General features: G+C 60.1%; 1 protein-coding gene across 1 annotated transcript; it reads right to left on the reverse strand.

Moving 5' to 3' along the window:
* Positions 1-444: 444 nt before the first annotated feature.
* KANSL3 (KAT8 regulatory NSL complex subunit 3) lies at positions 445-27963 on the reverse strand. The gene is given in 22 exon segments (XM_064175655.1): positions 445-532; positions 1926-2059; positions 2817-3036; positions 3908-4008; positions 4474-4631; positions 5997-6081; positions 9342-9527; positions 12914-12991; positions 14787-14943; positions 16985-17185; positions 18672-18735; positions 19536-19693; positions 20839-20913; positions 21212-21283; positions 21404-21502; positions 22688-22804; positions 23371-23502; positions 23625-23810; positions 24583-24673; positions 25579-25616; positions 25618-25753; positions 27721-27963. Coding segments are annotated over 22 exon segments (2718 nt in total). The 5' UTR covers positions 27948-27963; the 3' UTR covers positions 445-529.
* Positions 27964-27975: the final 12 nt, after the last annotated feature.

Here is a 27975-nt window from a genome sequence, read left to right on the forward strand (position 1 = left end):
CTCCAAGCCTCCAGCAGCTCAACTCTGGCCCCCAGTTTGGTGCCACCAAACCCTTTATTGAACAGCAGCAACCCCCCAAGAGCCTCCCCCAGGCTGTTGCAGCCTGAACCGATTTCCCCAGGGCCCTGGGGGCTGCTTCTTCCACCCCACCCAGCCGAGCTTGGTCTTCTGCAAGGGCTGAGGGCATCATCCCTGCAGCTGCTGGCCCTGGTGGTGAGGGAGGAGCTCTCCAGGCTGCTGCCCAGTGTTAGGACCATGATGCCAGCTGCTCCTGTGAGGTGTGATGGAGTCCTCCTCAGGGTCTCCACTGCTCCCTTATCCCCAGTGTGCCCCAGGGGTCCATTGCCCCTCCCCAGGGGCAGCACTGAGGTGAGGATGAGGTCTTGGCAGAGGTTTGAAGGGCAGGGCCCAGCTTGCAGTGGAGCTCTGGTGAAGGTGATGGCACTAGTGGGAGAGCTGGCAGAGGAGGAAGGCTGGGTGCCAGGCAGCCTGAGGAGCACAGAGGTGGCCTCCATCACGGGTGCTGCTGTCACTGCAGGAGGGGGAAGAGTGCTCAGACCACTTGGGAGAGCCCAAATATGTACTGAGATCCTTAGAGGAGCCCAAATCTGCACTGGGATCCTCAGGGGAGCCCAAATCTGCACTGGGATCCCTCAGGGGAGCCCAAATCTGCACTGGGATCCCTCAGGGGAGCCCAAATCTGCACTGGGATCCCTCAGGGGAGCCCAAATCTGCACTGGGATCCCTTCAGGGGAGCCCAAATCTGCACTGGGATCCCTTCAGGGGAGCCCAAATCTGCACTGAGGTCCTCAGAGGAACCCAAATCTGCACTGAGATCCCTTCAGGGGAGCCCAAACCATTGCCTCTTGGTCCCCAGGGCACATTGCTGTGCCATGGATGTTCTCCCCCAGCACTCCCAGCACCTTCTCCACAGGGCTGCCCCCCAGCAGGCACCTCCCAGCCTGTCCTAATGCAGTTTATTCTTCCTCCCCAAGTACAAGACTCTGCACTTGGCCTTGCTGAAGGACAATTTGAAGGGATCTCCTCTCGGATCCCTTCAAGGCAGCCTCAATCTGCACTGAGATCTCTCAGAGCAGCCCCAACCTCCACTCAGATCCCTCAGGGCAGCCCCAACCTCCACTCAGATCCCTCAGGGCAGCCCCAACCTCCACTCAGATCCCTCAGGGCAGCCCCAACCTCCACTCAGATCCCTCAGGGCAGCCCCAACCTCCACTCAGATCCCTCAGGGCAGCCCCAACCTCCACTCAGATCCCTCAGGGCAGCCCCAACCTCCACTCAGATCCCTCAGGGCAGCCCCAACCTCCACTCAGATCCCTCAGGGCAGCCCCAACCTCCACTCAGATCCCTCAGGGCAGCCCCAACCTCCACTCAGATCCCTCAGGGCAGCCCCAACCTCCACTCAGATCCCTCAGGGCAGCCCCAACCTCCACTCAGATCCCTCAGGGCAGCCCCAACCTCCACTCAGATCCCTCAGGGCAGCCCCAACCTCCACTCAGATCCCTCAGGGCAGCCCCAACCTCCACTCAGATCCCTCAGGGCAGCCCCAACCTCCACTCAGATCCCTCAGGGCAGCCCCAACCTCCACTCAGATCCCTCAGGGCAGCCCCAACCTCCACTCAGATCCCTCAGGGCAGCCCCAACCTCCACTCAGATCCCTCAGGGCAGCCCCAACCTCCACTCAGGTCCCTTCAAGGTTGCCCAAATCTCCACTCACGTCACTCAGGGGATCCCAAATGTCCACTCAGATCCTTTCAAGGCAGCCCCAATCTCTACTCAGATCCCTCAGAGCAGCCCAAAAGAGAGGCCTCCAGGACCACTTTGCCTCCCCTTGGCTGTGGTGGTGAGAAGCAGCCCCAAGGAGCAGCAGGAGGTGGATTCCTCCACGGAGAGGATGCCAAAGTTACCTGAGGTGCCTGGGTCTGCATGGGCTGCTCCTCCAGCTGGGGCTGGGCAGTGCCCATGGTGGCCTGGCTGAGCGTGGTGACTCGGCTGGGCTGCCCACGCAGCGTCACAGTGATGGTGGTTGGGGCCTTCAGGCCTGGGAAAGACACGAGGGGAGATGTCCCTGAGGCCATGGTCAGCAGCCAGAGGTGCTCCAAGAACCTCTTTCCATCAAAGGAACCTGCTCAGGTCCCACCACTGGGCACAGCTGTGGCTCAGGAGCAGCTTTGGGAGGGTTGGCCTGGGGGTGATGATGTGCTCCAGGGGCCCACAGCTCAGGAGGGTGCCAAAGGTGAGGACTTGTTTGGGTTGGAAGAGGTCTTTAAGACTTAACCCAGCACTGCCCCAGGGCAGCACCAACCATGGCCCTCAGCACCACAGCTCTGGAAGGCCTCCAGGGATGGGGACTCCACCACTGCCCCTGGGCAGCCTGGCACAGGTCTGGACAAGCCTCAAGGGGCAGAAATTGTTCCTCATGGACAGCCTGAGGGAAACCTGAGGCTATTTCCTCTCATCCTGTCCCTTGTTGCTTGGCATAAGAGCTCAACCCCTCCTTGGCTCCAGCCTCCTCTGAGGCAGCTGTGCAGACCCAGAAGGTCTCCCCTCAGCCTCCTTCTCCCCAGCTCCCTCAGCTGCTCCTCCCCAGCTCTCTTCTCCAGACCCTTCCCCACCTTTCCTCCCCTTCTCTGGCCCTGCTCCAGCTCCTCAATGTCCTTCTTGGAGTGAGGAGTCCAAACCTGCCCCCAGCACTCAGTCTGTGCCCTCCCCAGTGCCCAGCCTAGGGAGACAATCCCTGCCCTGCTCCATGCTGCCCACACCCACTGCTGCTTCAGGCCAGGAGCCTTCTCCCTCACCTGCTGCCTGGTTGGAGATCTGGGCCAGGCCAGGGAGGCTGCTGGCCAGCTTTGCCAGGCCTCCATTGGTCAGCAGCTGGTGAATGGCTGTTGGCTTCCCACTGGCTGAGGCTCCCAGGGCCAAGGAGGTGGCAACAGGGATGGTGCGGACGATGGTGCCAGTGCCTGTGGTCATGGCACTCAGGCTCTGCACAGGGGCAGGACTCTTCACAGCTGAGCTCTGCAAGGAGAAGCAGAAGCAGTGAGTGCCTGGAGGGCAAAGGGATGTCAGAGTGCCACAGCCTCTCCCTCCTGCAGAAGCTCCACAGCCTCTCTGGGCAGCCTGCTCCAGGCCTCAGCACCCTCACAACAAACAACTTTCTCCTCCTGTTCATATCCAACCTCCTGGGGTCCACTCTGTGCCCTTTGCCCCTTGGCCTGGCACTGGGCACCACTCAGCAGAGCCTGGCCCCAGCCTCTTGCCCCACACAGCTCCTTCAGCTCTTGCTCAGCTCTGCTCAGATGCCCTCTGGGGCTGCTCTCCTGCAGGCTCTCAGCCCCAGGGCTCAGCCTTTGCTGCTGCCAGAGCTGCTCCAGGCCCCTCAGCATCTGCCCAGCCTGCCCTGGACTCTCTGCAGCCCTTCCCTGTCCCTCTGCCCCTGGGCAGCACAGACCTGGACCCAGCACTGCAGCTCTGGGCAGAGCAGAGGGCACCAGACCCTCCCTTGCCCTGCTGCCCACACTCTTCTCCATGCCCCCCAGGGCACCACTGGAGCCTTCTTGGCCACCAGGGCACATTGCTGGCTCCTGGGCATCTCGTTCAGCTCCAGCTCACATTTACCACCCTCACCATGGTCGTGGCTGCCCCCTCCCTGGAGGTGTTCAAGGCCAGGCTGGATAAGGCCTTGAGCAACCTGGGCTGGTGGAGGTGTCCCTGCCCATGGCAGCAGCCTGGGACTGGATGAGCTTTGAGGTCCCTTCCAACCCAACTCATTCCATGCCCCTGACTCTCTCCTGCTCCTAGAGCAGACAGGTTCCATCCACCTCCCACCACTTCCTCCCTCTCAGCTTCCCTCCAGACAGAGATCCCCAAGGCCAGCAGCCAGCAGTACCTGCACCGGTGCCACGTTGGCAGGCAGGGCAGAGGACTTGGTGCCAATGTCTTGCAGGCTGAAGCTCAGCCCTTGCAGCAGGCTGCTGGCAGAGGCTGCTCCTTTGGAGAGAGAGAGAGAGAGAGAGAGAGAAAAAAAGGGAGGTAAGAGGAAAGAAATGAGGCTTGGAGCATCCCCAGCCCTGCCACACATCCTGCTGGCAGCAGGCTGGTAGGGACCTTCCCAGCTGCTCCACACACATCTGACTGCTGCAGGTGGAAAGGAGCTGCCTGGGGAAGCTGAGGAGCAGCAGGAGGTTGGGTTTGGATCTGAAGGAAGAAGTCACTTTGAGTGAGACTCGGCCAAAAGGCAGAGGTCAGCTGGAGTGAGGCTTGGACACAAGAAGAGGTCAGCTCCAGTGAGACCTCTGCAGGCTCTGCCCCAGCCAAGCGCTGCAGGAAGTGACCTGAGCCAAAGGCTAAGCAAAGCAGGGAAAGCAAAAGAGAGGCTCCAGCACCACCCCCCCCCCGACCCTGAGCTTGCTTTTACCTTCTCCATTCACACGAGAGAGGCAGAGGGGCAGGTACCTTGGAGGGTGCTGGCTGGCTGGGCTGGCAGCCCGTGGCTGCTGCTGGCCACCAGCCTGCTCTGCAGGGCCTGGAAGGCGCTGGGAGCGGTGCTGGGGATGAGGGCTGAGGGGGCAGGGCTGCTGCAGGAGCTCTCTGCTGCCGCCGCTGAGCTCAGCCTGCAAAGCCAGAAGAGGAAGAGTCAGCTCGGGGAGAAACCTCACACACAGAGAATCAGAGAATCAAGCAGGTTGGAAGAGACCTCCAAGATCATCCAGGCCAACCTAGCACCCAGCCCTGGGCAATCAACCAGAGCATGGCACCAGCGAGGTGCCACTGGGCTCCAGCCACCGAGCAGGATGCCTGGGAGGGGGAGGCAGGGAGGTGAGCAAGCTCCAAACACCCAAAGCAAGAGAAGTTCTCCCTGTGTCCACTGCAGCAGCTGGGACAAAGAGCATCCAGAGGAAGTTCCTGCTGTTCCCACAATCCCAGCAGGGTGAGGGTGGGAAGGGAGCTCTGGAGAGCAGCCCAGGCCAAGCCCCCCCTGCCCCAGCAGGGCACCCCCAGCAGCTTGCCCAGCAGCACAGTGCCCAGGGGGGGTTGGCAGCTCTGCACACAAGGAGGCTCCACAGCCTCTCTGGGCAGCCTGCTCCAGGCCTCAGCACCCTCACAACAAACAACTTTCTCCTCCTCTTCACATCCAACCTCCTGGGCTCCACTCTGTGCCCACTGCCCCTTGGCCTGGCATTGGGCACCACTGAGCAGAGCCTGGCCCCAGCCTTTTGCCCCCCACAGCTCCTTCAGCTCTTGCTCAGCACTGCTCAGATGCCCTCTGGGGCTGCTCTCCTGCAGTGAGCTTCATGTAGGTGATGCAGGAGCTGTGCCTCTGAGAGGAGGCTGCAGCCAGGTGGGGGTTGGGGTCTTCTGCCAAGGGACAGGACAAGAGGAAATGGCCTCAAGTTGCCCAAGGGAGGTTCAGGTTGGCCAAGGGGAACAATTTGTTCTCTGTGGTGCCTGGTCCAGGGCAGTGGTGGAGTCTCCATCCCTGGAGGGGTTTCAGAGCCACAGAGCTGTGGTGCTGAGGGCCATGGTTGGTGGTGCCCTGGCAGTGCTGGCTTAAGGGTTGGCCTCAATGACCTTCAGGGTCTCTTCCAACTAAAACCTCTCTGTGATTCCATGGCTCTGGCACACCTCAATCCCTCCCAAGACAGAGATGAGCAAACTCAGACTGGGAAGGCAGCCAGGAAGAGCTCCAGAGCCACCACACCTTCAGCTCTCACCCACCTCTGCCAGTCCCAGCCTCAGCTGCTGCTGGACCAACGTCCTGAGAAGCCTCTGAGCCTCCTGCTCTGCAGATGCCTCCCAAGCACAGAGCCACTGAGCCTGGCACAGACCTCTGAGAGCATCAAGTGCAGCCTGGGGCCTAACAGCACCACACAGAGCATGCCCTGCAACTGCAGCAGAAGACACCAGAAAGCTCCAGAGGCAGAAGTGCCCCAGGGCTGGAGGTCCCCAGGGGAAGCCTGCCCCAGAGCTGGACTCACTTGGGGGTGCTGAGCAGTCCTGAGAGCTCCTTGGCACCTGCCACAGCGTGGCCCACGGCCATGGGCAGCGGCTTCCCAGCGACCACTGCAAGAGAGAACAGAGCCATCCTCACTCTCCTCCTCCTCCTCCTCCTGGCTGGCCTGGGCCTTCCCCCAGCTCCCACCAAGCTCCTTGCAGTGCTGCAGCCCACGGGGCTCATCCTGCAGAGCACCCTCTGAAGGAAGCCTCCAGGAAGAGGCATTCCTGAGGGATCAGGAGCACCAAACCTCCACCAGCACAAGCTCCTGATAGAGAACATCAAACCTCCACCAGCACAAGCTCCTGATAGAGAACATCAAACCTCCATCAGCACAAGCCCCTGATAGAGAACATCAAACCTCCACCAGCACAAGCTCCTGATAGAGAACATCAAACCTCCATCAGCACAAGCTCCTGATAGAGAACATCAAACCTCCACCAGCACAAGCTCCTGAGGGATCAGGAGCACCAAACCTCCACCAGCACAAGCTCCTGAGGGATAAAGAACATCAAACCTCCATCAGCACAAGCTCCTGAGGGATAAAGAACATCAAACCTCCATCAGCACAAGCTCCTGATAGAGAACATCAAACCTCCATCAGCACAAGCTCCTGAGGGATCAGGAGCACCAAACCTCCACCAGCACAAGCTCCTGAGGGATCAGGAGCACCAAACCTCCACCAGCACAAGCTCCTGAGGGATCAGGAGCACCAAACCTCCACCAGCACAAGCTCCTGAGGGATCAGGAGCACCAAACCTCCACCAGCACAAGCTCCTGAGGGATCAGGAGCACCAAACCTCCACCAGCACAAGCTCCTGAGGGATCAGGAGCACCAAACCTCCACCAGCACAAGCTCCTGAGGGATCAGGAGCACCAAACCTCCACCAGCACAAGCTCCTGAGGGATCAGGAGCACCAAACCTCCACCAGCACAAGCTCCTGAGGGATCAGGAGCACCAAATCTCCACCAGCACAAGCTCCTGAGGGATCAGGAGCACCAAACCTCCACCAGCACAAGTTCCTGAGGGATGAGGAGCACCAAACAGAGCAGAGTTGGGAACAGAAACCAAAAAGCTGCTGGTTTGGAAGTGTGAAGTCAGCTGGGATGGAAGGAAGCAGGTCTGGAAGCTGCCAGCAGTGACATCCCAAGCCCTCAGCCAGCTCCAAGAATCTCCCTGCTAACCCATCCTGGCACAGCTCCACCAGCTTGGCCCATCAGGTGGGCCAGGGCTGGTCCCTGGTGGTGGCTTCTGGAGGCCCTGGACAAAGCACACAGGGAAGGCAGGACTGAGAGGATCTGTTTATTGCCAGCTCTGGGGGGTACAAGAGCGCTCGTCCCGTGGCATCCCCTGGGCACAGAGGGGACCTCTGCCTTTGCTTTGTGTCCTTGAGTCATCTCCTGGCTGTGGAAAGAAGGAAAGTTTGGAAGATTAACAGGAAAGAGGCACCTTGGAGCCTGGAGCCAAGCTGGCAGTGGCCTGGAACTGGCTCTGGGCTGCTGCTGAGGGCAGGGCCAGGGGCTGGGTCCTGCTCTGGGGTCACAACAACCCCAGGAAGGCTCCAGGCTAGAAAGTGCCCAGTGGGAAAAGCTCTGGGGGTGGTGGTTGGCAGCAGCTGGAGATGAGCCAGGGGGTGCCCAGGTGGGCAAGGAGGCAGCAGCAGCCTGGCCTGGAGCAGCAATGGTGTGGGCAGCATGGAGCAGGGCAGGGATTGTGCCCCAGGCTGGGCACTGGGGAGGGCACAGACTGAGTGCTGGGGTCAGGTTTGGGCTCCTCACTCCAAGGAGGACATTGAGGAGCTGGAGCAGGCCCAGAGAAGAGCAAGAAAGGTGGGGAAGGGTCTGGAGAAGAGAGCTGGGGAGGAGCAGCTGAGGGAGCTGGGGAGAAGGAGGCTGAGGGGAGAGCTTCTGGGTCTGTAGAGCTGCCTGAGAGGAGGCTGCAGCCAAGGAGGGGTTGAGCTCTGCTGCCAAGCAACAAGGGACAGGATGAGAGGAAATAGCCTCAGGTTGCCCCAGGGCAGGTTTAGGTTGGACATCAGAAGAAACTTCTTCACTGGAAGGGTTCTTAAAGCCTGACCCAGGCTGCCCAGGGGCAGTGGTGGAATCTCCACTCTTGGAGGTACTTCAAAGCTGCAGAGCTGTGGTGCTGAGGGCCATGGCTCAGCCCCAGCCTTGCCAGAGCCAGAGAAGGGCTGGAGTGGATGATCCTGAAGGGCTTTCCCAAGCCAAACCATTCTGTGAGTCTCTGGTTCTAAGGTAGCATCCTGTGGGCACAAGGCTGGCAGTGCCCCAAGCTTCTGGCCTCCTTTGACAAGGCTGAAGGGGATGAAGATGAAGCATTTAGAGGCTGAAGGGGATGAAGATGAAGCATTTCATCTCTCCTGGGGCTGCAGGCAGCTCTGCAGCAGCTCCATGCTGGGAGAATCCTCCTGGCCACAGAGGCAGGCGAGGAGCTGGGGTTTGGCCATGGGTGGTGCTGTGGCAGAGTTGGGGCCCAAGGGGGATCAGCAGAACCCAGCTCAGCTGAATGGTGAAGCCTGGAGGGCATCCAGAGGAGGAGCATCACTGGCAGCATCAAGCAGGAGCATCCCAGGGGCAAGCAGGCAGCAGAAATGAGGAGCAGCTGAAGGCTCTGGGCTTGGTTAGTCTGGAGGAGGCTGAGAGGAGACCTTTTGGCTCTCGACAGCTCCCTGACAGAAGGCTGGAGTGAGGTGGGGGTTGGGCTCTTCTGCCAAGGGACAGGACAAGAGGAAATGGCCTCAGGTTGCTCCAGGAGAGGTTTAGGTTGGACCTGAGGAGAAACTTTTCTCCTGCAAGAGTGGTCAGGGATTGGCACAGGCTGCCCAGGAGTCGTCCCCAGCCCTGGAGGTGTTCAACAAACCTGTGCCCATGGCACTTGGAGCCATGGTTTGGTGCCCATGGTGGTGCTGGGTTGATGTTGGAGTGGATGATCTCAGAAGGCTTTGCCAACCCAAAGATTGCTGTGATTAAAAGGTCCTCCAGGAGCTGTCTCCTCCTTCCAGCAGCAGCTCAGTGCCGCAGAGCTTCACCTGGCAGCTCACCAGCCTGGCCTCAAGGCTTTCTCTGGAGCAACCCCAACAGCCAGCAAGAGGCTCCTGCCCTGCTCCTGCCACTGCCAGCCCCCAAATGCTCCCCCCCCCACCAGCCCCAGCTTCACTCACAGCTTGAACCTTCATCCATCTCCTGCTCCACAAATCCACCACAGCTCCCTCCCCTCCTCCCCTTGGCCCTGGAGAAGCAGATCTGGGCAAGGCCAGCGCCACCCTGTTGGGGATGGCCACCGAGGAGCTGGGCAAGGGCAACTCACTTTGAGGCTGGGTGCTGAGGGCTGCTCCAGTGCCTGTGCTGTCAGCAGGAGGGACAATGGTCACCTTGATTTTGGCTCGTTTGGAGGCCTTGCTGCACTGGGGAGGGCTGGGCAGGTGATGCCTCTTGAGTGGTGTCCGTCCAGCATCTTTGTCACCCCCTTCCAAGTGCTCTGAGGGGACTGGAACTAGGGGGACACAGAAGGAGCTGTTTGAACATCAAGGAGTTGATGGCTGCAGGTTGGGGATGCTCCATGGATGCTGCTGAGGAGGAGGAGGAGGAAGGAACACAAGCCCAGGCACAGCTTCCACAGCTCCCTCCGTGCCAGCCAGGCAGCAGGAACTTCTCTTCACCACCCAGTGATGACTTCTGCCTGTCCTGAGCTGTTGGGTGAGAGGCAAAGGTTTGGCTCAGTGGCTCACAGCCCCACCAGGGCAGCAGTGGTGATTCCAAAACATGGCACAAGCAGTCCTGGCCCTGAGCTGCTGGGTGAGAGGCAAAGGTTTGGCTCAGAGGGTCACAGCCCCACCAGGGCAGCAGTGGTGACTCCAAAGCATGGCACAAGCAGTCCTGGCAGCAGGCCCTGAGCTGCTGGGTGAGAGGCAAAGGTTTGGCTCAGAGGGTCACAGCCCCACCAGGGCAGCAGTGGTGATTCCAAAGCATGGCACAAGCAGTCCTGGCCCTGAGCTGCTGGGTGAGAGGCAAAGGTTTGGCTCAGTGGCTCACAGCCCCACCAGGGCAGCAGTGGTGATTCCAAAGCATGGCACAAGCAGTCCTGGCAGCAGGCCCTGAGCTGCTGGGTGAGAGGCAAAGGTTTGGCTCAGTGGCTCACAGCTCCACCAGGGCAGCAGTGGTGATTCCAAAGCATGGCACAAGCAGTCCTGGCAGCAGGCCCCTTGCATGTTCCAGATCTCCAGGAGCAGTGATGAGGGTGCAGAGGCTTTGCAGAGCTGGTGCAGGAGCACTGGGGTGGGAGGTCACCCCTAGTGGCTGTCACTTGGCACCTTCCTGGGCAGCCCTCGGGGAGCAGAAGACAGAAGCGCAGGGGTTGTGAGAGGCACCGAGCAAAGCAGTCAGGAGCACAGGAGGGGCTGCAGAGAGCCCCAGGAGAAGGACACTGAGGAGCTGGAGCAGGCCCAGAGAAGGGCAATGAAGCTGGAGAAGGGTCTGGAGAACAGGGCTGGGGAGAAGGAGGCTGAAGGGAGACCTCCTGGGTCTCTACAGCTGCCTGAGATGAGGCCAGAGCCAGGTGGGGGTTGAGCTCTGCTGCCAAAGAACAAGGGCCAGGAACAGAGGGAATGGCCTCAAGTTGCCCCAGAGCAGGTTCAGGCTGTCCATGAGGAACAATTTCTGCCCCTTGAGGGTTGTCCAGGCCTGTGCCAGGCTGCCCAGAGGCAGTGGTGGAGTCCCCATGCCTGGAGGGGTTTGAGAGCTGTGGTGCTGAGGCCATGGTTGGTGCTGGCCTGGGGCAGTGCTGGGTTCATGATCTTGACTTGATGACCTTTGAGGTCTCTTCCAACCAAACCATGCTGTGGTTCCAGCATGCTCCACCCTACACTGCTCAGCACCAGCAGAGATGAACCCCAGGCTGAGCTTCCTCTTCCACACCAACAGCTCCTTGTGCTCCATCTCCTTGACCCTTCCCACCCACATCATCCTGCCCAAAGCAGAAGCTTGCTGAGGACATCCAAAAGGAGCACAAGAGGACTCACAGCAGGCACCTCCAGGCAGCCCAGGCACAAACCACACTCAGGAGCTGCCAGATCCTGCTCTCCACAGGTCTCCCACCACTGGGGCACCATCATCTGGCCCCAGTTTGAACTGGGCTGAAGTGAAGGCACAGATCTGCCTCCCACCACGGTGCCTGCTGTGGACAGCCCTCCCTACCCAGGCTTGCTGAGCCAGCTCACTGCCTCCTGACAGGTGATCCTGGGCATCCAGATGATGACCTTTGGGGTCCCTTCCAACCAAGAGAAGCTCCTGGCCCCTAGGCAAGCCCCCTGAGAAGCTCCCAGGCAAGCTCCTGCCCCCCAGAGAAGCTCCTTCCCCCAGGCAAGCCCCCAGAGAAGCTCCCGGACCCCCGAAGAAGCTCCTATCACCCAGAGTAGCCCCCAGAGAAGCTCCTGCCCTCTAGAGAGGCTCCTGGCCCCCCCAGAGAAGCTCCTGGCCCCCCCAGAGAAGCCCCCAACTATCTGTACTGTTTCCAAGTGCCACCATCCAAGCAGAATGGCACAGCTCATGCTCAGGTGTTAGGTGTCCCTCATGGTGTCAGGGAGCAGTGACCCAAGGTCCCTTTGTGTCCCCACTGCAGGAGAGAGGGCCCTGCTCCAGCCTGAGCAGTTCAGGGGCAGCATCCTGCTCCCAGCTCAAGGAGTGAGGGCTCAGAGGTTTTTCATCAGCTTTTAACCCCACCAAAAGGCAGCCCAGGCTGGGGTCAGCCCCTCCACACCTCCCCACCAGCAAGGTAACATCCACTGTGGCTCCTGCTCCCCAGCAGATGCTGGCTGGGAGGACTCTGGATATATAGAAGGCTCCACACTCACTCCCAGCCTCACCTCACTGCATGAGGAGAGCACAAAAGAAGGCTCCAAGGAGAAAGAAACCTTCAGAACATGCAGCTTGGGCCAATATTTGTCCTCAGGAGTTTGTCACCATGGTTGTAGACCTGCAGGTTGGACTCTGGCTCGTGTTCAGAGCAAGCAGGAAGCTTAGGAGTCTCCACACAGTGTGCCAGGGCACCACCAATCAATCAATCAATCAATCACAGCTGCCCTGCATCCAGCACTGGCTGAGGTGAAGCACTGAGGTGCTGCAGAGCCTCTGGTCTCATCCACATCACCACTCACAGCACCCAGCTGGAGAAGTGACCCCTGAACACCACCTCCTGTCATGGACTGCAGCCTCTCATCCTCTCCTAATCCCAGATCCACAGCCAAAGGTGCCTGGAGCTCTGCTGTGAGCATCTCAGCCTCAATCCCCAACCCTTAGAGCTGCAGCTCCCAACAGGAAGGATCACAGGGCTGCAGACCTCCTGCTGCAGGCAGTGTCCATTTCCCACCACATCATCATTCCCTCAAAGCCATTCCTCTCTCCCTGACCCCTCAGCTCTCTTCTGGCTGCTCCATGTGTCCACACCTGTCCCTTCCAAGTCCCTCTGCAGTGCCTTGGTTCTGCTCCCACATCTTTGGATGCTTCACCAACACAAAGGTGGGTCCCAGCTGGGTGGCTGTGGCCCCTTCTCAGCTCTGGCACAGGAAAGGGTTAAAGTGGTGACCTCAAAACACAGTCCACAGAGTTTTAGTCCAACAGAGGACACAGCCTCAAGCACAGGATGGACCCTCTGGAGCTGGGGAGGAGCTCAGGGTTGATGAAGCTCAGAAGTTCATCAGTTGATGCCCTCAGCAGGTTGTTTGCTTTAGCTTCAAGCCCAGCAACCAGGCAGCAAAACAGCAGGGGGAGAAGGGGACACATTGGGCTACATGCCCAGAGCAGTGGAAGGAAGGAGGAAGATGATGAAAGAAGGTAGCAGAGACAGAGAGAAGGAAGGAGATAGAGAAGTGAGGAGATACTCACCAAAGAGACATGAAGAGGTGCCAGGAGGAAGAGTTTTCCTGCCCAGCATGTTTTGTTTCAGAAAAGCAGCAAACTGAGCTGAAATGAATCAGAGAATTACAGATCACAGCTCTGAGGGGGGACAGGGACCTGTGGGGACACCACTGCCACCCACAAACACAGCCCTGCGAGCAGGTAGGGAGCTCTGGAGAACATCCTCCTGCCACAGAGCCCCTGGAGCAGGCAGGGAGCTCTGGAGAGCACCATCCAGCCTCACAGCCCTTGGAGGAGAACATTCTCCTGTCACAGAGCCCTTGGAGAAGAACATTCTCCTGCCACAGAGCCCTTGGAGAAGAACATTCTCCTGCCACAGAGCCCTTGGAGAAGAACATTCTCCTGCCACAGAGCCCTTGGAGAAGAACATTCTCCTGCCACAGAGCCCTTGGAGAAGAACATTCTCCTGCCACAGAGCCCCTGGAGCAGGCAGGGAGCTCTGGAGAGCACCATCCAGCCTCAGAGCCCTTGGAGGAGAACATCCTCCTGCCACAGAGCCCTAGGAGCAGGCAGGGAGCTCTGGAGAGCACCATCCAGCCACAAAGCCCTTGGAGGAGAACATCCTCCTGCCACAGAGCCCCTGGAGCAGGCAGGGAGCTCTGGAGAGCACCATCCAGCCTCAGAGCCCTTGGAGAAGAACATCCTCCTGCCACAAAACCCTTGGAGCAGGCAGGGAGCTCTGGAGAACATCCTCCTGCCACAAAGCCCTTGGAGGAGAACATTCTCCTGCCACAGAGCCCTAGGAGCAGGCAGGGAGCTCTGGAGAGCACCATCCTGCCTCAGAGCCCTTGCAGGAGAACATCCTCCTGCCACAGAGCCCTAGGAGCAGGCAGGGAGCTCTGGAGAGCACCATCCAGCCATGGGGCACAACAGAGACACTGCCACCTCCTCTGCTCCATCACTAGCAGTGGCTTCATCCAAGTTTGTCCCTCTCCAGCCCCACAGCCATGAGGAAGAGGCTCAGCTCTCAGGGCATGAAGGCAGGCAGGGCCAGTCTGACCCTGCAGGTGCAGCAAGCAGCTGGAAGCAGCTGGGAGATGTTCAGCCAGCACATCCCTGCCCAGCTACAGCCACAGCAGGCAGGCAACAAGCAGCAGAGCTCCTGACCAAAGCAGGCAGCCACCACACACTCTCTGCTTCTGCAGTCTAGAAGCTTCCTCCCTCAACCACAACAAGGATGGGTCTGAGATCCAAGCTTCAGCCTCCCTCAAGGACAGAAAGACTTCACACTGCTGGAGAACACAACAAGAAGCCTGCCCAGGTCTGCCTCAAGAGAAGACACAAGAGAAGGGAGATGGAGAACCACCACGTGCCAGAAAATGCCATCCTCATCCATCAAACCATCACCTACAGTCACCACCAGACTGAAGCTGCACCTTAAGGTTCTTAAACAGCATCTAAGAGGACATAAAACCAGCCCCAGCTCCACTTGCTTTGTTCTTCAGAGCAGCCTTTCCACAGGCACTCCAGCCAAGAGGCCTCTGTAAACCCAGGCTTCAGTGTCTCAACCACAACTCAACAGCCTCGACCATCTCCTGAGCACCTTCAGTCACCTTCCCTGCGTGGGTATGAGACACCAAAGGATCTCACGTGGATAGGGTCAGGCAGCACAAGTCAAACTCCCTCCCTGTGCCCAGCAGCAAGGCTCCAGGAGCTGCAGGAACACCAATCCCAACCTAACCTCGACCCTGCTGCCTTCAGGTGACAGCAACAGAGAAAAGTGTCACAGGGAGCACAGAATTCAGGACAGGACTCAGAAGACCAAAACCTGACACAGGTCAGGGGAGACAAAGGCCAAAATTCCAGAGGCTAAGAGGGTAGGAAAGCTGCAGAGCATTACCTTGTGCCTGCTTGTGTGCCAGGACCGTGTCCATCCTCTGCACCTGCCTCTTCAGCAGCTGTGTGGTGCCCATGGGGGTAGGCTTCTGGAGAGAGGACACTGCAGCAATCTTCGTCTTGGGGCTTGAAGTGGGACTGCTGGAGACGCTGGACAGGTCCTGCAGGAAGAGCAGGAACATTCCTTAGCCTCTTGTTTGACACAACCCCAGCGTGCTGGGGGTGGAGATCAGCCAGGCCAAGCCCCCTGCTCCAGCCTGGAGAGCTCCTCCCTCATCACCAGGGCCAGCAGCTGCAGGGATGATGCCCTCAGCCCTTGCAGAAGACCAAGCTCGGCTGGGTGGGGTGGAAGAAGCAGCCCCCAGGGCCCTGGGGAAATCGGTTCAGGCTGCAACAGCCGGGGGGAGGTTCTGGGGGGGTTGCTGCTGTTCAATAAAGGGTTTGGTGGCACCAAACTGGGGGCCAGAGTTGAGCTGCTGGAGGCTTGGAGGCTCTACAGGAGTTGGCTGGGCAAGGTGAGGCCAGACCTTGAATGGAGAGGGGTGGGAAGGGAGCTCTGGAGAGTAGCCAGGCCAAGCCCCCCCTGCCCCAGCAGGGCACCCCCAGCAGCTTGCCCAGCAGCACAGTGCCCAGGGCGGGTTGGCAGCTCTGCACACAAGGAGGCTCCACAGCCTCTCTGGGCAGCCTGCTCCAGGCCTCAGCACCCTCACACCAGGTCAGTGCCTCAGGACCCCCTTACCCTCATCATTTCCCTCTTCAAGCTCTCTCCACATCCTTCAGCAGCACAACAGCAACTTGCCACAGGCCCCAGCTGCAGGCACACAGCGCCCAGAGCACAGGCACATAGGCACCAGCCACGGGCAGAGAGGCACCAAGCATGGGCACACAGCCCCCAGGCACATGGGCACAGAAGCTCCCAGTGCAGGGGCACACAGGCCCCATCTGTGGGCACAGAGGCCCCAAGCACATGGGCACACAGGCACCAACTGTGGGCACAGAGGCACCAAGCACGTGGGCACAGAGGCACCAAGCACGTGGGCACAGAGGCACCAACTGCGGGCACAGAGGCACCAACTGCGGGCACAGAGGCACCAATCACGGGCACGCAGCCACCAGCTGCGGGCACAGAGGCACCAATCATGGGCGTGCAGCTACCAGCTGCGGGCACAGAGGCACCAATCGCGGGCACAGAGGCACCAGCTGTGGGCACAGAGGCATCAATCGCGGGCGCGCAGCTACCAGCTGCGGGCACAGAGGCCCCAAGCACATGGGCACAGAGGCACCAAGCGCACGGGCACAGAGGAATGAATTGTGGGCACGCAATCACCAGCTGCGGGCACAGAGGCCCCAAGCACACGGGCACAGAGGCCCCAAGCACACGGGCACAGAGGCCCCAAGCACACGGGCACAGAGGCCCCAAGCACACGGGCACAGAGGCATGAATTGCGGGCACGCAGCCACCAGCTGGGGGCACAGAGGCCCCAAGCGCATGGGCACAGAGGCCCCAAGCGCATGGGCACAGAGGCATGAATTGCGGGCACGCAATCACCAGCTGCAGGCACAGAGGCACCAAGCACATGGGCACAGAGGCACCAAGCGCACGGGCACAGAGGCACCAAGCGCACGGGCACAGAGGAATGAATTGTGGGCACGCAATCACCAGCTGCGGGCACAGAGGCCCCAAGCACACGGGCACAGAGGCCCCAAGCACACGGGCACGCAGCCACCAGCTGGGGGCACAGAGGCCCCAAGCGCATGGGCACAGAGGCCCCAAGCGCATGGGCACAGAGGCATGAATTGCGGGCACGCAATCACCAGCTGCAGGCACAGAGGCACCAAGCACATGGGCACAGAGGCACCAAGCACATGGGCACAGAGGCACCAAGCACATGGGCACAGAGGCACGAATTGCGGGCACGCAGCCACCAGCTGCGGGCACAGAGGCACCAATCGCATGGGCACAGAGGCACCAGCTGCGGGCACAGAGGCACCAATCGCATGGGCACAGAGGCACCAATCGCATGGGCACAGAGGCACCAATCGCATGGGCACAGAGGCACCAATCGCATGGGCACAGAGGCACCAATCGCATGGGCACAGAGGCCCCAAGCACATGGGCACAGAGGCCCCAAGCACATGGGCACAGAGGCCCCAAGCACATGGGCACAGAGAGCAGTGCCAGCTCCCCAGAGCAGTGCCCACCTCGGAGCCCGAGGGCGAGGCAGGCACTTTGGCGGCGGGCGAGGCAGGCCTGCTGCTCCTGTCGGGCAGCTCAAAGCCCAGGTCCCTCCTGCCGCAGTCCCTCGGCTTCTTCTTCCTCTCGGCATCCAGGTCCCGCGGGTCGGGGCCCAGGTGGCTGTCGGAGCGGGTGAGGACCCCGGTCAGGAAGTCTGCGATTTCATCCTGGGGGTGGGGAGAGAGGTGGAGGGAAGAGCTGGGCAGGGCCTGGCCTGGCCTTCAACACCCCCCAGGGAGGTGGTGGAGCACAGAATCACCCAATGTGATCTTCGATCACATTGGGTGATTCTGTGCTCCACCACCTCCCTGGGCAAACCTGGGCCAGAGTCTCCCCAACCCCTCACTGGGACATCCACAGCCTCCCTCCTGCTCTATAGATCACTTTAGCCCAAACCATTCCATCACTCCACGACTTGAAGGTCACTCACTTCAGGAAGAGCATCACCACGGATCAAGCCGCATGGGAAACCACACATGCCCAAGGGGTGGGTGTTGACTGCTTGGCTGCTTTGGTCCCCAGGCCTCCCTTCCCTCTCCCCAACCTCCTCTCTCTGTCCCCATATCTGCTTCCCTTCTCCCCAACCTCCTCTCCCTCTCCCCACATCTGCTTCCCTTCTCCCCAACCTCCTCTCCCTCTCCCCACATCTGCTTCCCTTCTCCCCAACCTCCTCTCCCTCTCCCCACATCTGCTTCCCTTCTCCCCAACCTCCTCTCCCTCTCCCCACATCTGCTTCCCTTCTCCCCAACCTCCTCTCCCTCTCCCCACATCTGCTTCCTTTCTCCCCAACCTCCTCCTCCCTGTCCCCACATCTGCTTCCCTTCTCCCCATGCCCCCTCTCCCTGTCCCCACATCTGCTTCCCTTCTCCCCAGCCTCCTCTCCCTCTCCCCACACCTGCTTCCCTCCTCCCCAACCTCCTCTCCCTCTCCCCACACCTGCTTCCCTTCTCCCCAACCTCCTCTCCCTGTCCCCACACCTGCTTCCCTTCTCCCCAGCCTCCTCTCCCTCTCCCCACACCTGCTTCCCTTCTCCCCAGCCTCCTCTCCCTCTCCCCACACCTGCTTCCCTTCTCCCCAACCTCCTCTTCCTCTCCCCACACCTGCTTCCCTTCTCCCCAACCTCCTCTCCCTCTCCCCACACCTGCTTCCCTTCTCCCCAACCTCCTCTTCCTCTCCCCACACCTGCTTCCCTTCTCCCCAACCTCCTCTCCCTGTCCCCACACCTGCTTCCCTTCTCCCCATGCCTCCTCTCCCTCTCCCCACACCTGCTATCCCTGTCATAGAACGGTGTAGGTTGGAAGGGAGCTCAAAGCTCAGCCAGTTCCAATCCCCTGCCACAGGTAGGGACACCTCCCATAGAACAGGTCACTCAGGATCTCATCCAATCTGGTCTTGAACACCTCCAGGGAGGTTGTGGATCACAGAATCAAAGACCAAAGATCACATTCTGTGCTTCTGTGATCCACAACCTCCCTGAGCAAACCTGTGCCAGAGTCTCCCCCACCCCTCACTGGGACATCCACATCCATTTCAAAGGCCACTCAGGAGACAGAGCAGCTTCAGGCAGCAAGTTTAGGGACTGGTGGTCACCAAAACACTTCAGCAGAGATGTTTGGAAGAGCTGAGGTGGAGAAGGAAGGTTTCTGTGCTTACCTGGATGCATCTGTCCACCATACTCTGGGTCAGGCCTTCTGTCTTCTTTTTGGCTTTGCTTATCCTAAGGAAAAAACAAACAGATGAATGTCAGCTCCAGGCCTCAGCTGCTCCTCCCCAGCTCTGCCCTCCAGACCCTTCCCAGGCCCAGCTCCTTCAGCTACTCCTCCCAGCCCTGTTCTCCAGACCCTTCCCAGGCTCAGCTTCCTCAGCTGCTCCTCCCCAGCTCTGCTCTCCAGACCCTTCCCAGGCTCAGCTCCTTCAGCTACTCTTCCCAGCCCTGTTCTCCAGACCCTTCCCAGGCTCAGCTTCCTCAGTTGCTCCTCCCCAGCTCTGCTCTCCAGACCCTTCCCAGGCTCAGCTCCTTCAGCTACTCCTCCCAGCCCTGCTCTCCAGACCCTTCCCAGGCTCAGCATCCTCAGTTGCTCCTCCCCAGCTCTGCTCTCCAGACCCTTCCCAGGCTCAGCATCCTCAGTTGCTCCTCCCAGCCCTGTTCTCCAGACCCTTCCCAGGCTCAGCTTCCTCAGTTGCTTCTCCCCAGCTCTGCTCTCCAGACCCTTCCCCACCTTTCTTGCCCTTCTCTGAGCCTGCTCCAGCTCCTTCTGGCAGTGAGGGGCAACCCTGAGCACTTTCCAGCCACTCTGCCCCAAGCCTGCAGCCTTCACGGGGTTGTTGTGCCCCAAGGGCAGCACTCAGCCTCTGTCCACCAGATCAGGTTCTGCATAACAAAGCTGACCTTGAGGGAGCATTTTGATGCCTTTCTCGTGCTGTTTCAGTACCAAACATGAGGAGGTTTTCTACAGAGCACTCCCAAACCTTGCTCAGTGCTCTTGAGAAGACAAAACCCACCCCACAGAGCCTCACCTGAGGTTGTCATCTGCCCCTCCCACCACCACCATGCTGTTGTCAGCTCGGATTTTCTCCCTGAAGTCCTCCATGGCTTCCACGTTGCACTGGAGGGAGTTCTGCCCTATGACGAAGAGGACAGGAGTCTTCATCTCCAGGAGAGGATCATCAACGTCCTGCAAAGGCAATGGGAACTGTCAGCTGAAAGGGCTGAGGCAGGACAAAGAGTCTTTGGAGTTGAATTCAAGAAGCACTTCCAAAATGGGCTCCAGATAGAATGGTTTAGGTTGGAAGGGAGCTCAAAGCTCAGCCAATTCCAACCCTCCTGCCATAGGCAGGGACAGCTCCCACTAGAACAGGTTGCTCAAGGCCTCATCCTGCCTGGTCCTTGAGTACTTCCAGGGAGGTTGTGGAGCACAGAATCACCCAATGTGATCTTTGATCACATTGGGTGATTCTGTGCTCCACAACCTCCCTGGGAAACCTGTGCCAGGGTCTCACCACCCTCAACCTGTGCCAGTGTCTCACCACCCTCACTGCAAACAACTTCTTCCTCACATCCAGTTTCAATCTCCCCTCTGCCATTTCAAACCCACTCCTCCTTCTCCTGTCATTCCAAGACCTTCTCAATAGTCCCTCTCCAGCCTTCCCTCTAGGCCCTTTTCAGATACTCAAGGGGCACAGCAATCAACTCAAAATGTTCTCTCTGCTCCACAGCTGGCAGAGTCACTAAGTAGCCTCAGGAAGGAGATGCAGAACCACACAGATTCAGACTGGAGAGAAATGTTTGGCACTGAGGGTGCTGAGAGCCTGGTCCAGGTTGCCCAGAAAGGTGGGAGCTGCACCATGCCTGGGTGGCAGAAGTTGGGGGGACAGGCTCTGCTCACTGCTCCCTGGGACAGGACAAGCAGCAATGGATGGAAGCTGCAGCACAGGAGGTTGCAGCTCAGCACAAGGGCAACTTCTTGGCTGGAAGGGTCCCAGAGCCCTGGCACAGGCTGCCCAGAGAGGTTGTGGAGTTTCCTTCTGTGGAGCCTTTCTAGGCCTGTCCAGTTCCTGTGTGCCCTGAGCTAGACTGGATGGCCCTGCTGTGGCAGGGGGGTTGGACTGGATGAGCTCTTTGGGTCCCTTCCAACCCCTGACATCCTGTGAGCTGTGATCCCTGGCACCACTGCAGGTCAGGTTGGGTGGGGCTGTGAGCAACCTGCTCTGGTTGGGGCTGTCCCTGCTGGCTGTGGGGAGGGGAAGTTGGACTGGATAAGCTTTGGAGGTCCCTTCCCACCCACTGCATCTGGTGACTGAGTGGCTCCATGGTGCTTACCCCTCGGGGGCCATCGACAGTGAGCAGGGGGAAGCCGAGGCAGACCACAGCTGTGACGTACTCCAGCACTGACACCTGGGCAGGAGAAGCAACAATCAGCATCCTGTTGGCTAAGTGCAGCGAGGTGTGGAGCCTCCTGCCAGGCACAGAGACAGCTCCCAGGTTTAGGCCTCAGTTTGTTGAGGAAGGGACAGAAAAAAAACCATAACAACTGAGTGATTCTAACTCCTCACCGCCCAGAAACTGCCTCAAAAGGGAAGAGAAAAGGGACAAGGAGAACCCCACCAGGGCCTTCACCACAAGAATAACACCAATCTCAGTTTGAAGAGGCTCAGCAGGCTTTGGGAGGATGCAAAAGGACTCGAGGACTTACGTGACAGGCCACCAGGGCGCCTGTGTTCCACCCGATCAGGATGATGGGCTTGTGGGAGAAGTGGCTGTGGATCTGCAGCAGGAAAGGAGATGAAGATGAGAGATGGAGCATGGCACCATGAGCTGGGCTGGCAGCTGCAGGCACGGGGGAAGGGTTGGAAGGGAGCAGCAGGAGGTCCCCAAGCTGCCTCACCTCGGCCACCTTGCTCCTGACGGCGCCGATCATGTGCTCGAGGCACTGCAGCACTCCCACGCCGCTGCTGTTGTTCAGGTGAGTGGTGATAGGGATCACCTGCCAGGGGGTGAGCCAGGGGGTCACTGGGGACAGCAGGGACCCACAACAAACAGCAGGGACTGCAACCAGCCTCCCCCTCTCCCTCCTCCCTGTGGGAAGTCACTTCTAGCATCCAAAACCTGAGGAGATGCAGAAGCCCACTCAGGACAACCTCCCCTGCTCAGCTCACTCCTGCACACCTTGAGTGCTCCCCAGGAGCGAGCTGAGCAGGTCTGCATGCAGGAGAGGACCAACCTGACCTGGGGCCTCTCTGCTCCAACAGCCTCATCAGTCCTTAGTAACAGCACCAGAATGATCTAAACTGCTGAAGATGGCCTTGGCCAGCAAGAGTCATTCAGCTCTTTTGGATGGAAAAGACCTTCCAGGTCATTCATTCCAGCCCTTACCCCAGCACTGCCAGGGCACCACCAAGCCATGGCCCTCAGCACCACACCTCCACGGCTCTGAAAGCCCTCCAGGGATGGGGACTCCACCACTCTTCTGGGCAGCCTGGGCCAGGCCTTGACAACTCTTTCAGTGAAGAAATTTCTTCTGGTGTCCAACCTAAACCTGCCCTGGTGCAACCTGAGGCCTTTTCCTACTGTCCTGCTCCTTGTTCACACAATCATAGGATATTAGGGGTTGGAAGGGACCCAAGGAGATCATCCAGTCCAACCCCCCCTGCCACAGCAGGACCACACAATCCAGCTCAGGGCACCTGGGCAACCCCTCTGGATGGCCTCACAGCCTACAGCTGCATCAGCCAAGCCTGCCAGTGTGGTGTCATTAGCAAACTTGCTGAGCAGACTCTGTCTGTCTGTCTGTGCTGTCATCAATGGTATTGATGAAGATGTTGAACAGGACTGGGCCCAGCGCTGATCCCCGCCTGTTCCTTGGCAGAAGATCCCAACCCCCACCTGACTCCAGCCTCATGTCAAAATGCTGCAGGGAGCCAGAAGGTCTCCCCCCTCAGCCTCCTTTTCTCCAGGCTGAACAACCCCAAGCCCCTCAGCTGCTCCTCAGACCCCAAACACATCAGATTTGGGCATCCTTGTGCAGTGTCTCGAATGCCAAACAGCACAGATGGCAGCTGCCAGCTTCTGCTTTCAGCAGAACCAACCATTTGGGTGCAGTGGAGAGGAGCTCAGCCTGGCACAGCTGCTGGTTTGAACTTCCTCCCTTCTCAAGCCCAACCACACCAACCTTGCCCAAGCAGGAGAGCTGGGACTGCCAGAAGCGGTGCCGCCGGGAAGTGGGGAACAGGGAGTTGGAGGGTCCGGAGGAAGCGATGAGGATGAGGGGGGAGCCTGGCAGCTTGCTCTGCAAAGGGCAACCAAGAGCAATCAGCTTCCCAGCCTGAGCCCTCGCTGCACAGCCTGCCCTGCACCACCAAACATGATCATCTCATGCAGCTCATTGATTGTCCCCACCCAAAGCTACCTCAGGTGCTGAGAGAAGAGAGCTCTGGAGAGGTCAACCCCAACCTGCTCCCAGCAGGGCACCCCCAGCAGCTTGCCCAGCAGCACAGTGCCCAGGGAGGGTGGGAAGCTCTCCACACAAGGAGACTCCACAACTTCTCTGGGCAGCCTGCTCCAGGCCTCAGCACCCTCACAACAAACAACTTTCTCCTCCTCTTCACGTGCAACCTCCTGGGGCTCAGTTTCTGCCCTTTGCCCCTTGGCCTGGCACTGGGCACTACTGACAAGAGTCTGGCCCCAGCCTCTTGCCCCACACCCTTTAGCTCTTGCTCTGAGGCTGCTCTCCTGCAGGCTCTCAGCCCCAGGGCTCTCAGCCTCTGCTCCTTCCAGAGCTGCTCCAGGCCCCTCAGCATCTTCCCAGCCTCACTGAGCTCAGCCCCTCACTGTCTGCCCCCAGGAGGCACTCACTGGCTTGTTGTGTGACAGGACACCCACAGCTGGGTCCCAGGGTCTCTTCAGCAGCAAGGACAAAGCCTCAGCCCCTGCTGCCCCTGTCTTGGCAGTGGAGGAGAGCAGCATCCTGTCGATCAGGGTGGGGATCTGAAACCAGAACCAGGGCAAGGCCTGAGAATCTCACACAGCCACCCCAAGGCCCAAAGGTTAAAGCTCCAGCAGCTTCCTTCAAGGAGAAGGCTCCAAGTGAGAGCAAAATCCTTCCTCACCTTTCCTTTAAGTGTCTGCAGAGCATCCAGGTAAGCAGCCAGCACAGGCAAGCTGAGGGTCTCCACCAAGGTGGTGTGGAGCCACTGGATCAGTTTGGTGTCCCAGTTGACACTGGCCAGAGCCTGGCGAACCCTCCGGGCGCATTTATCCACTGCTATCCTCCTCAGCACTGGCTCATTGCAGGCCTGGGACAGGGACAAAGGGTGAGGATGGACAGGTGGTGAGGCCACCACACCCCAGGGACAGCAAACATCCAGAGGGACCTGGACAGGATGCAGAGCTGGGCTCAAGCCAACCTTGTGAGGCTCACCAAAGCCAAGCACAAAATCCTGCAGCTGGCCTGGGACAAGTGCTGGTCCCAAGCATCAACTCAGTGTGGGGATGAAGGGTTTGGAGAGCAGCCCTGAGGAGGATTTGGGGATGTAAAGCAGCCAGCACCACAAACTGGAGATGCCAGAGAGGAGCAGGAGCTTGTCTTGAGCCAGGCCACCAAGAGCAAGGCAAGCTCAAAGTGCTCTGCAGCAGCTTGGCAGGTAGGATGGGGCTAGCTGGAGCCTCCTTGGCTACAGAGGACTCTTGATGTCCTGTGCCACCAGGAGAGTACTTCCTTGGGGGGGATTGGAACCTCCTTGGCTACAGAGGAACCCTGGTGTCCTGTGCCACCAGGAGAGGACTTTCTTGGGAGGAACTGGACACTGAAGAGAGGCTCCACAGAGGGCTCCAAGCCAACACTGGGGCTCCCCGGGGGGGGCACCAAGCCGACACTGGGGCCACAGAGCACAGAGGGCCCCAAATCCCTCTCACAGGAAGCAAAAGCTCACAAAGAGGACAAAACTCCCACCTGAAGGAATCTTGGAGCTGCCTCTTTCTTAAGCCCAGCCAGCCCCAAGGCCCAGAGCTGCAGCCTGGCCCCGTGGGGCTCTGCAGAAGGGCTGGCAGAAGCAAGCAGGCTCTTACCCCCTCGTTGGCCAGCCGTGCCAGCCTGTCCGACTGCAGCGCCTTGTGGATCTTGTTGAACAGCTTGTTCTGGGCCAGCGTCCAGCCTGTCCTGTGGGCACAACCAGAGAGGGCACCTGGCTCAGGACAGCTCCTCTGAGGGCACAGAGGCAGCTGGCAGCACCACTGTATCCAGAATGGAGTCAGTCGTGGCTACAAAGGGTGGTGACAGGTCTGGAGAAGAGGTTTGGCAAGGAGTAGCTGAGGAGGCTGAGGTTGTTCAGCCTGGAGAAAAGGAGGCTGAGGGGAGACCTCCTGGTGGACTTTTCAGTGCTCAGAGAGGACAACCAGGAAGATGGGGACAGAGTTTTGAGCAGGGCCTGTTGTGACAGAACAAGGGGGGATGGTTTGAACTCAAAGAGGGAGATCCAGATTGGAAAGGAGGACAAAATGATTGACACTGAGGGTGCTGAGAGCCTGGCCCAGGTCGGCCAGAGGAGTGGGAGCTGCCCCATGCTTGGCACCACTGCTCTGGACACCTTCCAGCACCTCAGCATCTCTCTGCAATGGAGGAGCCCACAACTGGACACAGCACTCAAGCTGTGGCCTGAGCAGTGCTGAGCATAGGGGCAGAAGCAGCTCCCTTGTCCTGCTGCCCACACTGCTCCTGAGCCAGCCCAGGATGCCATTGGCTCTGCTGCTCCCAGGTGCTGGTAGAGCCACTCTGTCCCCAGCCTGTAGTGCTGCTTGGGGTTGTTGTGGCCAAAGTGCAGAACCTGCCCTTGGCCTTGTTCAATCTCATCCCCTTGGCCTCTGCCCACCCATCCAGCCTGGCCAGGTCCCTCTGCAGGGCTCTGCCACCCTCCAACAGCTCCACAGCTGCTCCTAGCTTGGGGTCATCTACAAACTGCCTGCTGCTGGACTCAGTCCCCGGCTCCAGCTCATCAATAAAGACATCGAACAGGACCTTGCCCTCATCCCTGCCTTCTCCCCCTGTCCCGGCGTGCCCCTGCCCACCTGTTGAGGTGCTCCTCCCAGTCGTCGGGCGGCGGGGGGGGCGTCGGCGTCGGTGCGGGCGAACATGACATGCCGCTCGCACTCGTTCATCACGCCCCGAGCCTTCTGGTTGTCGTACAGCGGCAGCGGCGTGGCCGTCACCGTCTCCACGTCGATGGGGACGTCCCCAGCCTCCCTGACGGCCACCAGCAAACACGACAGCAGGGTCACCCCCCCGGGCCTCCCACGGGCGGCCACGCAGCTTCCCGGCCCCCCGGGCGCTTGTTATTCCCAGTGGGAACGTCGGGACCGAGCACTGAGCGACCCTAAAGCAAACCTTTAGGATCCAGACACGGCTCCGCTCCTTCCTACCCTCCCGGTCACGGCTCCGCTCCTTCCTACCCTCCCGGCCACGGCTCCACTGCTTCCTTCCCTCCCGGCCACGGCTCCACTGCTTCCTTCCCTCCCGGCCACGGCTCCACTGCTTCCTTCCCTCCCGGCCACGGCTCCACTGCTTCCTACCCTCCCGGCCACGGCTCCACTGCTTCCTACCCTCCCGGCCACGGCTCCACTGCTTCCTACCCTCCCGGCCACGGCTCCACTGCTTCCTTCCCTCCCGGCCACGGCTCCACTGCTTCCTTCCCTCCCGGCCACGGCTCCACTGCTTCCTTCCCTCCCGGCCACGGCTCCACTGCTTCCTTCCCTCCCGGCCACGGCTCCACTGCTTCCTTCCCTCCCGGCCACGGCTCCACTGCTTCCTTCCCTCCCGGCCACGGCTCCACTGCTTCCTTCCCTCCCGGCCACGGCTCCACTGCTTCCTACCCTCCCGGCCACGGCTCCACTGCTTCCTACCCTCCCGGCCACGGCTCCACTGCTTCCTACCCTCCCGGCCACGGCTCCACTGCTTCCTACCCTCCCGGCCACGGCTCCACTGCTTCCTACCCTCCCGGCCACGGCTCCACTGCTTCCTACCCTCCCGGCCACGGCTCCACTGCTTCCTTCCCTCCCGGCCACGGCTCCACTGCTTCCTTCCCTCCCGGCCACGGCTCCACTGCTTCCTTCCCTCCCGGCCACGGCTCCACTGCTTCCTTCCCTCCCGGCCACGGCTCCACTGCTTCCTACCCTCCCGGCCACGGCTCCACTGCTTCCTACCCTCCCGGCCACGGCTCCACTGCTTCCTACCCTCCCGGCCACGGCTCCACTGCTTCCTTCCCTCCCGGCCACGGCTCCACTGCTTCCTACCCTCCCGGCCACGGCTCCACTGCTTCCTTCCCTCCCGGCCACGGCTCTCCACATTCTCCCTTCACAGACCCCCTGAGGTCCCTGCAAGCCACACACAGTGTCCCTCAGCCTCACACTCTCCCCTCACAGACCCCCCCAGCCCCACACTCTCTCTTCACGGACCCCTTGAGCTCCTTGTAAGCCTCACATAGTGCCCCCAGCCCCACACTCCCTCTTCATAGGCACCCCTCAACCCCACACTCCCTCTTCATAGGCACCCCTCAACCCCACACTCTCCCCTCACAGACCTCTTGAGCTCCCTGCAAGCCCCACATAGTGCCCCCCGCCCCACACTCTCCCCTCACAGACCCCCCCCAGCCCCACACTCTCCCCTCACAGACCTCTTGAGCTCCCTGCAAGCCCCACATAGTGCCCCCCGCCCCACACTCTCCCCTCACAGACCCCCTGAGCTCCCTGCAAGCCACACATAGAGCTCCCAGTCCTACTGTCCCTTCACAGACCCCCCCCGCCCCACACTCTCCCCTCACAGACCCCTTGAGCTCTCTGCAAGCCCCACACAATGCCCCAGCCCCACACTCTCCCCACACAGACCCCCCCAGCCCCACACTCTCCCCTCACAGACCCCCCCCCAGCCCCACACTCTCCCCTCACAGACCCCCCCCAGCCCCACACTCTCCCCTCACAGACCCCCCCCAGCCCCACACTCTTCCCTTCACAGACCCCCCCAGCCCCACACTCTCCCCTCACAGACCCCCCCCAGCCCCACACTCTCCCCTCACAGACCCCCCCCAGCCCCACACTCTCCCCTCACAGACCCCCCCCAGCCCCACACTCTCCACTCTCAGACCCCTCTCCCAGCCCCCCCTTCCCCAACCCTTCACTCCTGTCCCTCCGGACCCTCCCTCCCAAACAAGCACTCACAGAGCCGCTCCGGGCTGCCTACGGGGCGTGAGAAACAACATCCTTGTGGGCCTCGCAGCGCTGGCATCCGGATGAGCGCTCCAAGGCTTGGCGTAGCTGTGGTCTAAGCAAACCAAATCCAACTCCCGTTCGTGAACCGACAGCTGGAGCAGCAGAGACGTCCCCATCCTGCGAGCCGACCACTGCAAATCGCGATCCCGGTCGCGATCGCAACCCCTTTGAGACATGGCCGCGGAGAGCCGCGCATGCGCCCGG

The sequence above is a fragment of the Pogoniulus pusillus genome, chromosome 42, assembly GCF_015220805.1.
Source record: "Pogoniulus pusillus isolate bPogPus1 chromosome 42, bPogPus1.pri, whole genome shotgun sequence".
NCBI lineage: Eukaryota > Metazoa > Chordata > Aves > Piciformes > Lybiidae > Pogoniulus > Pogoniulus pusillus.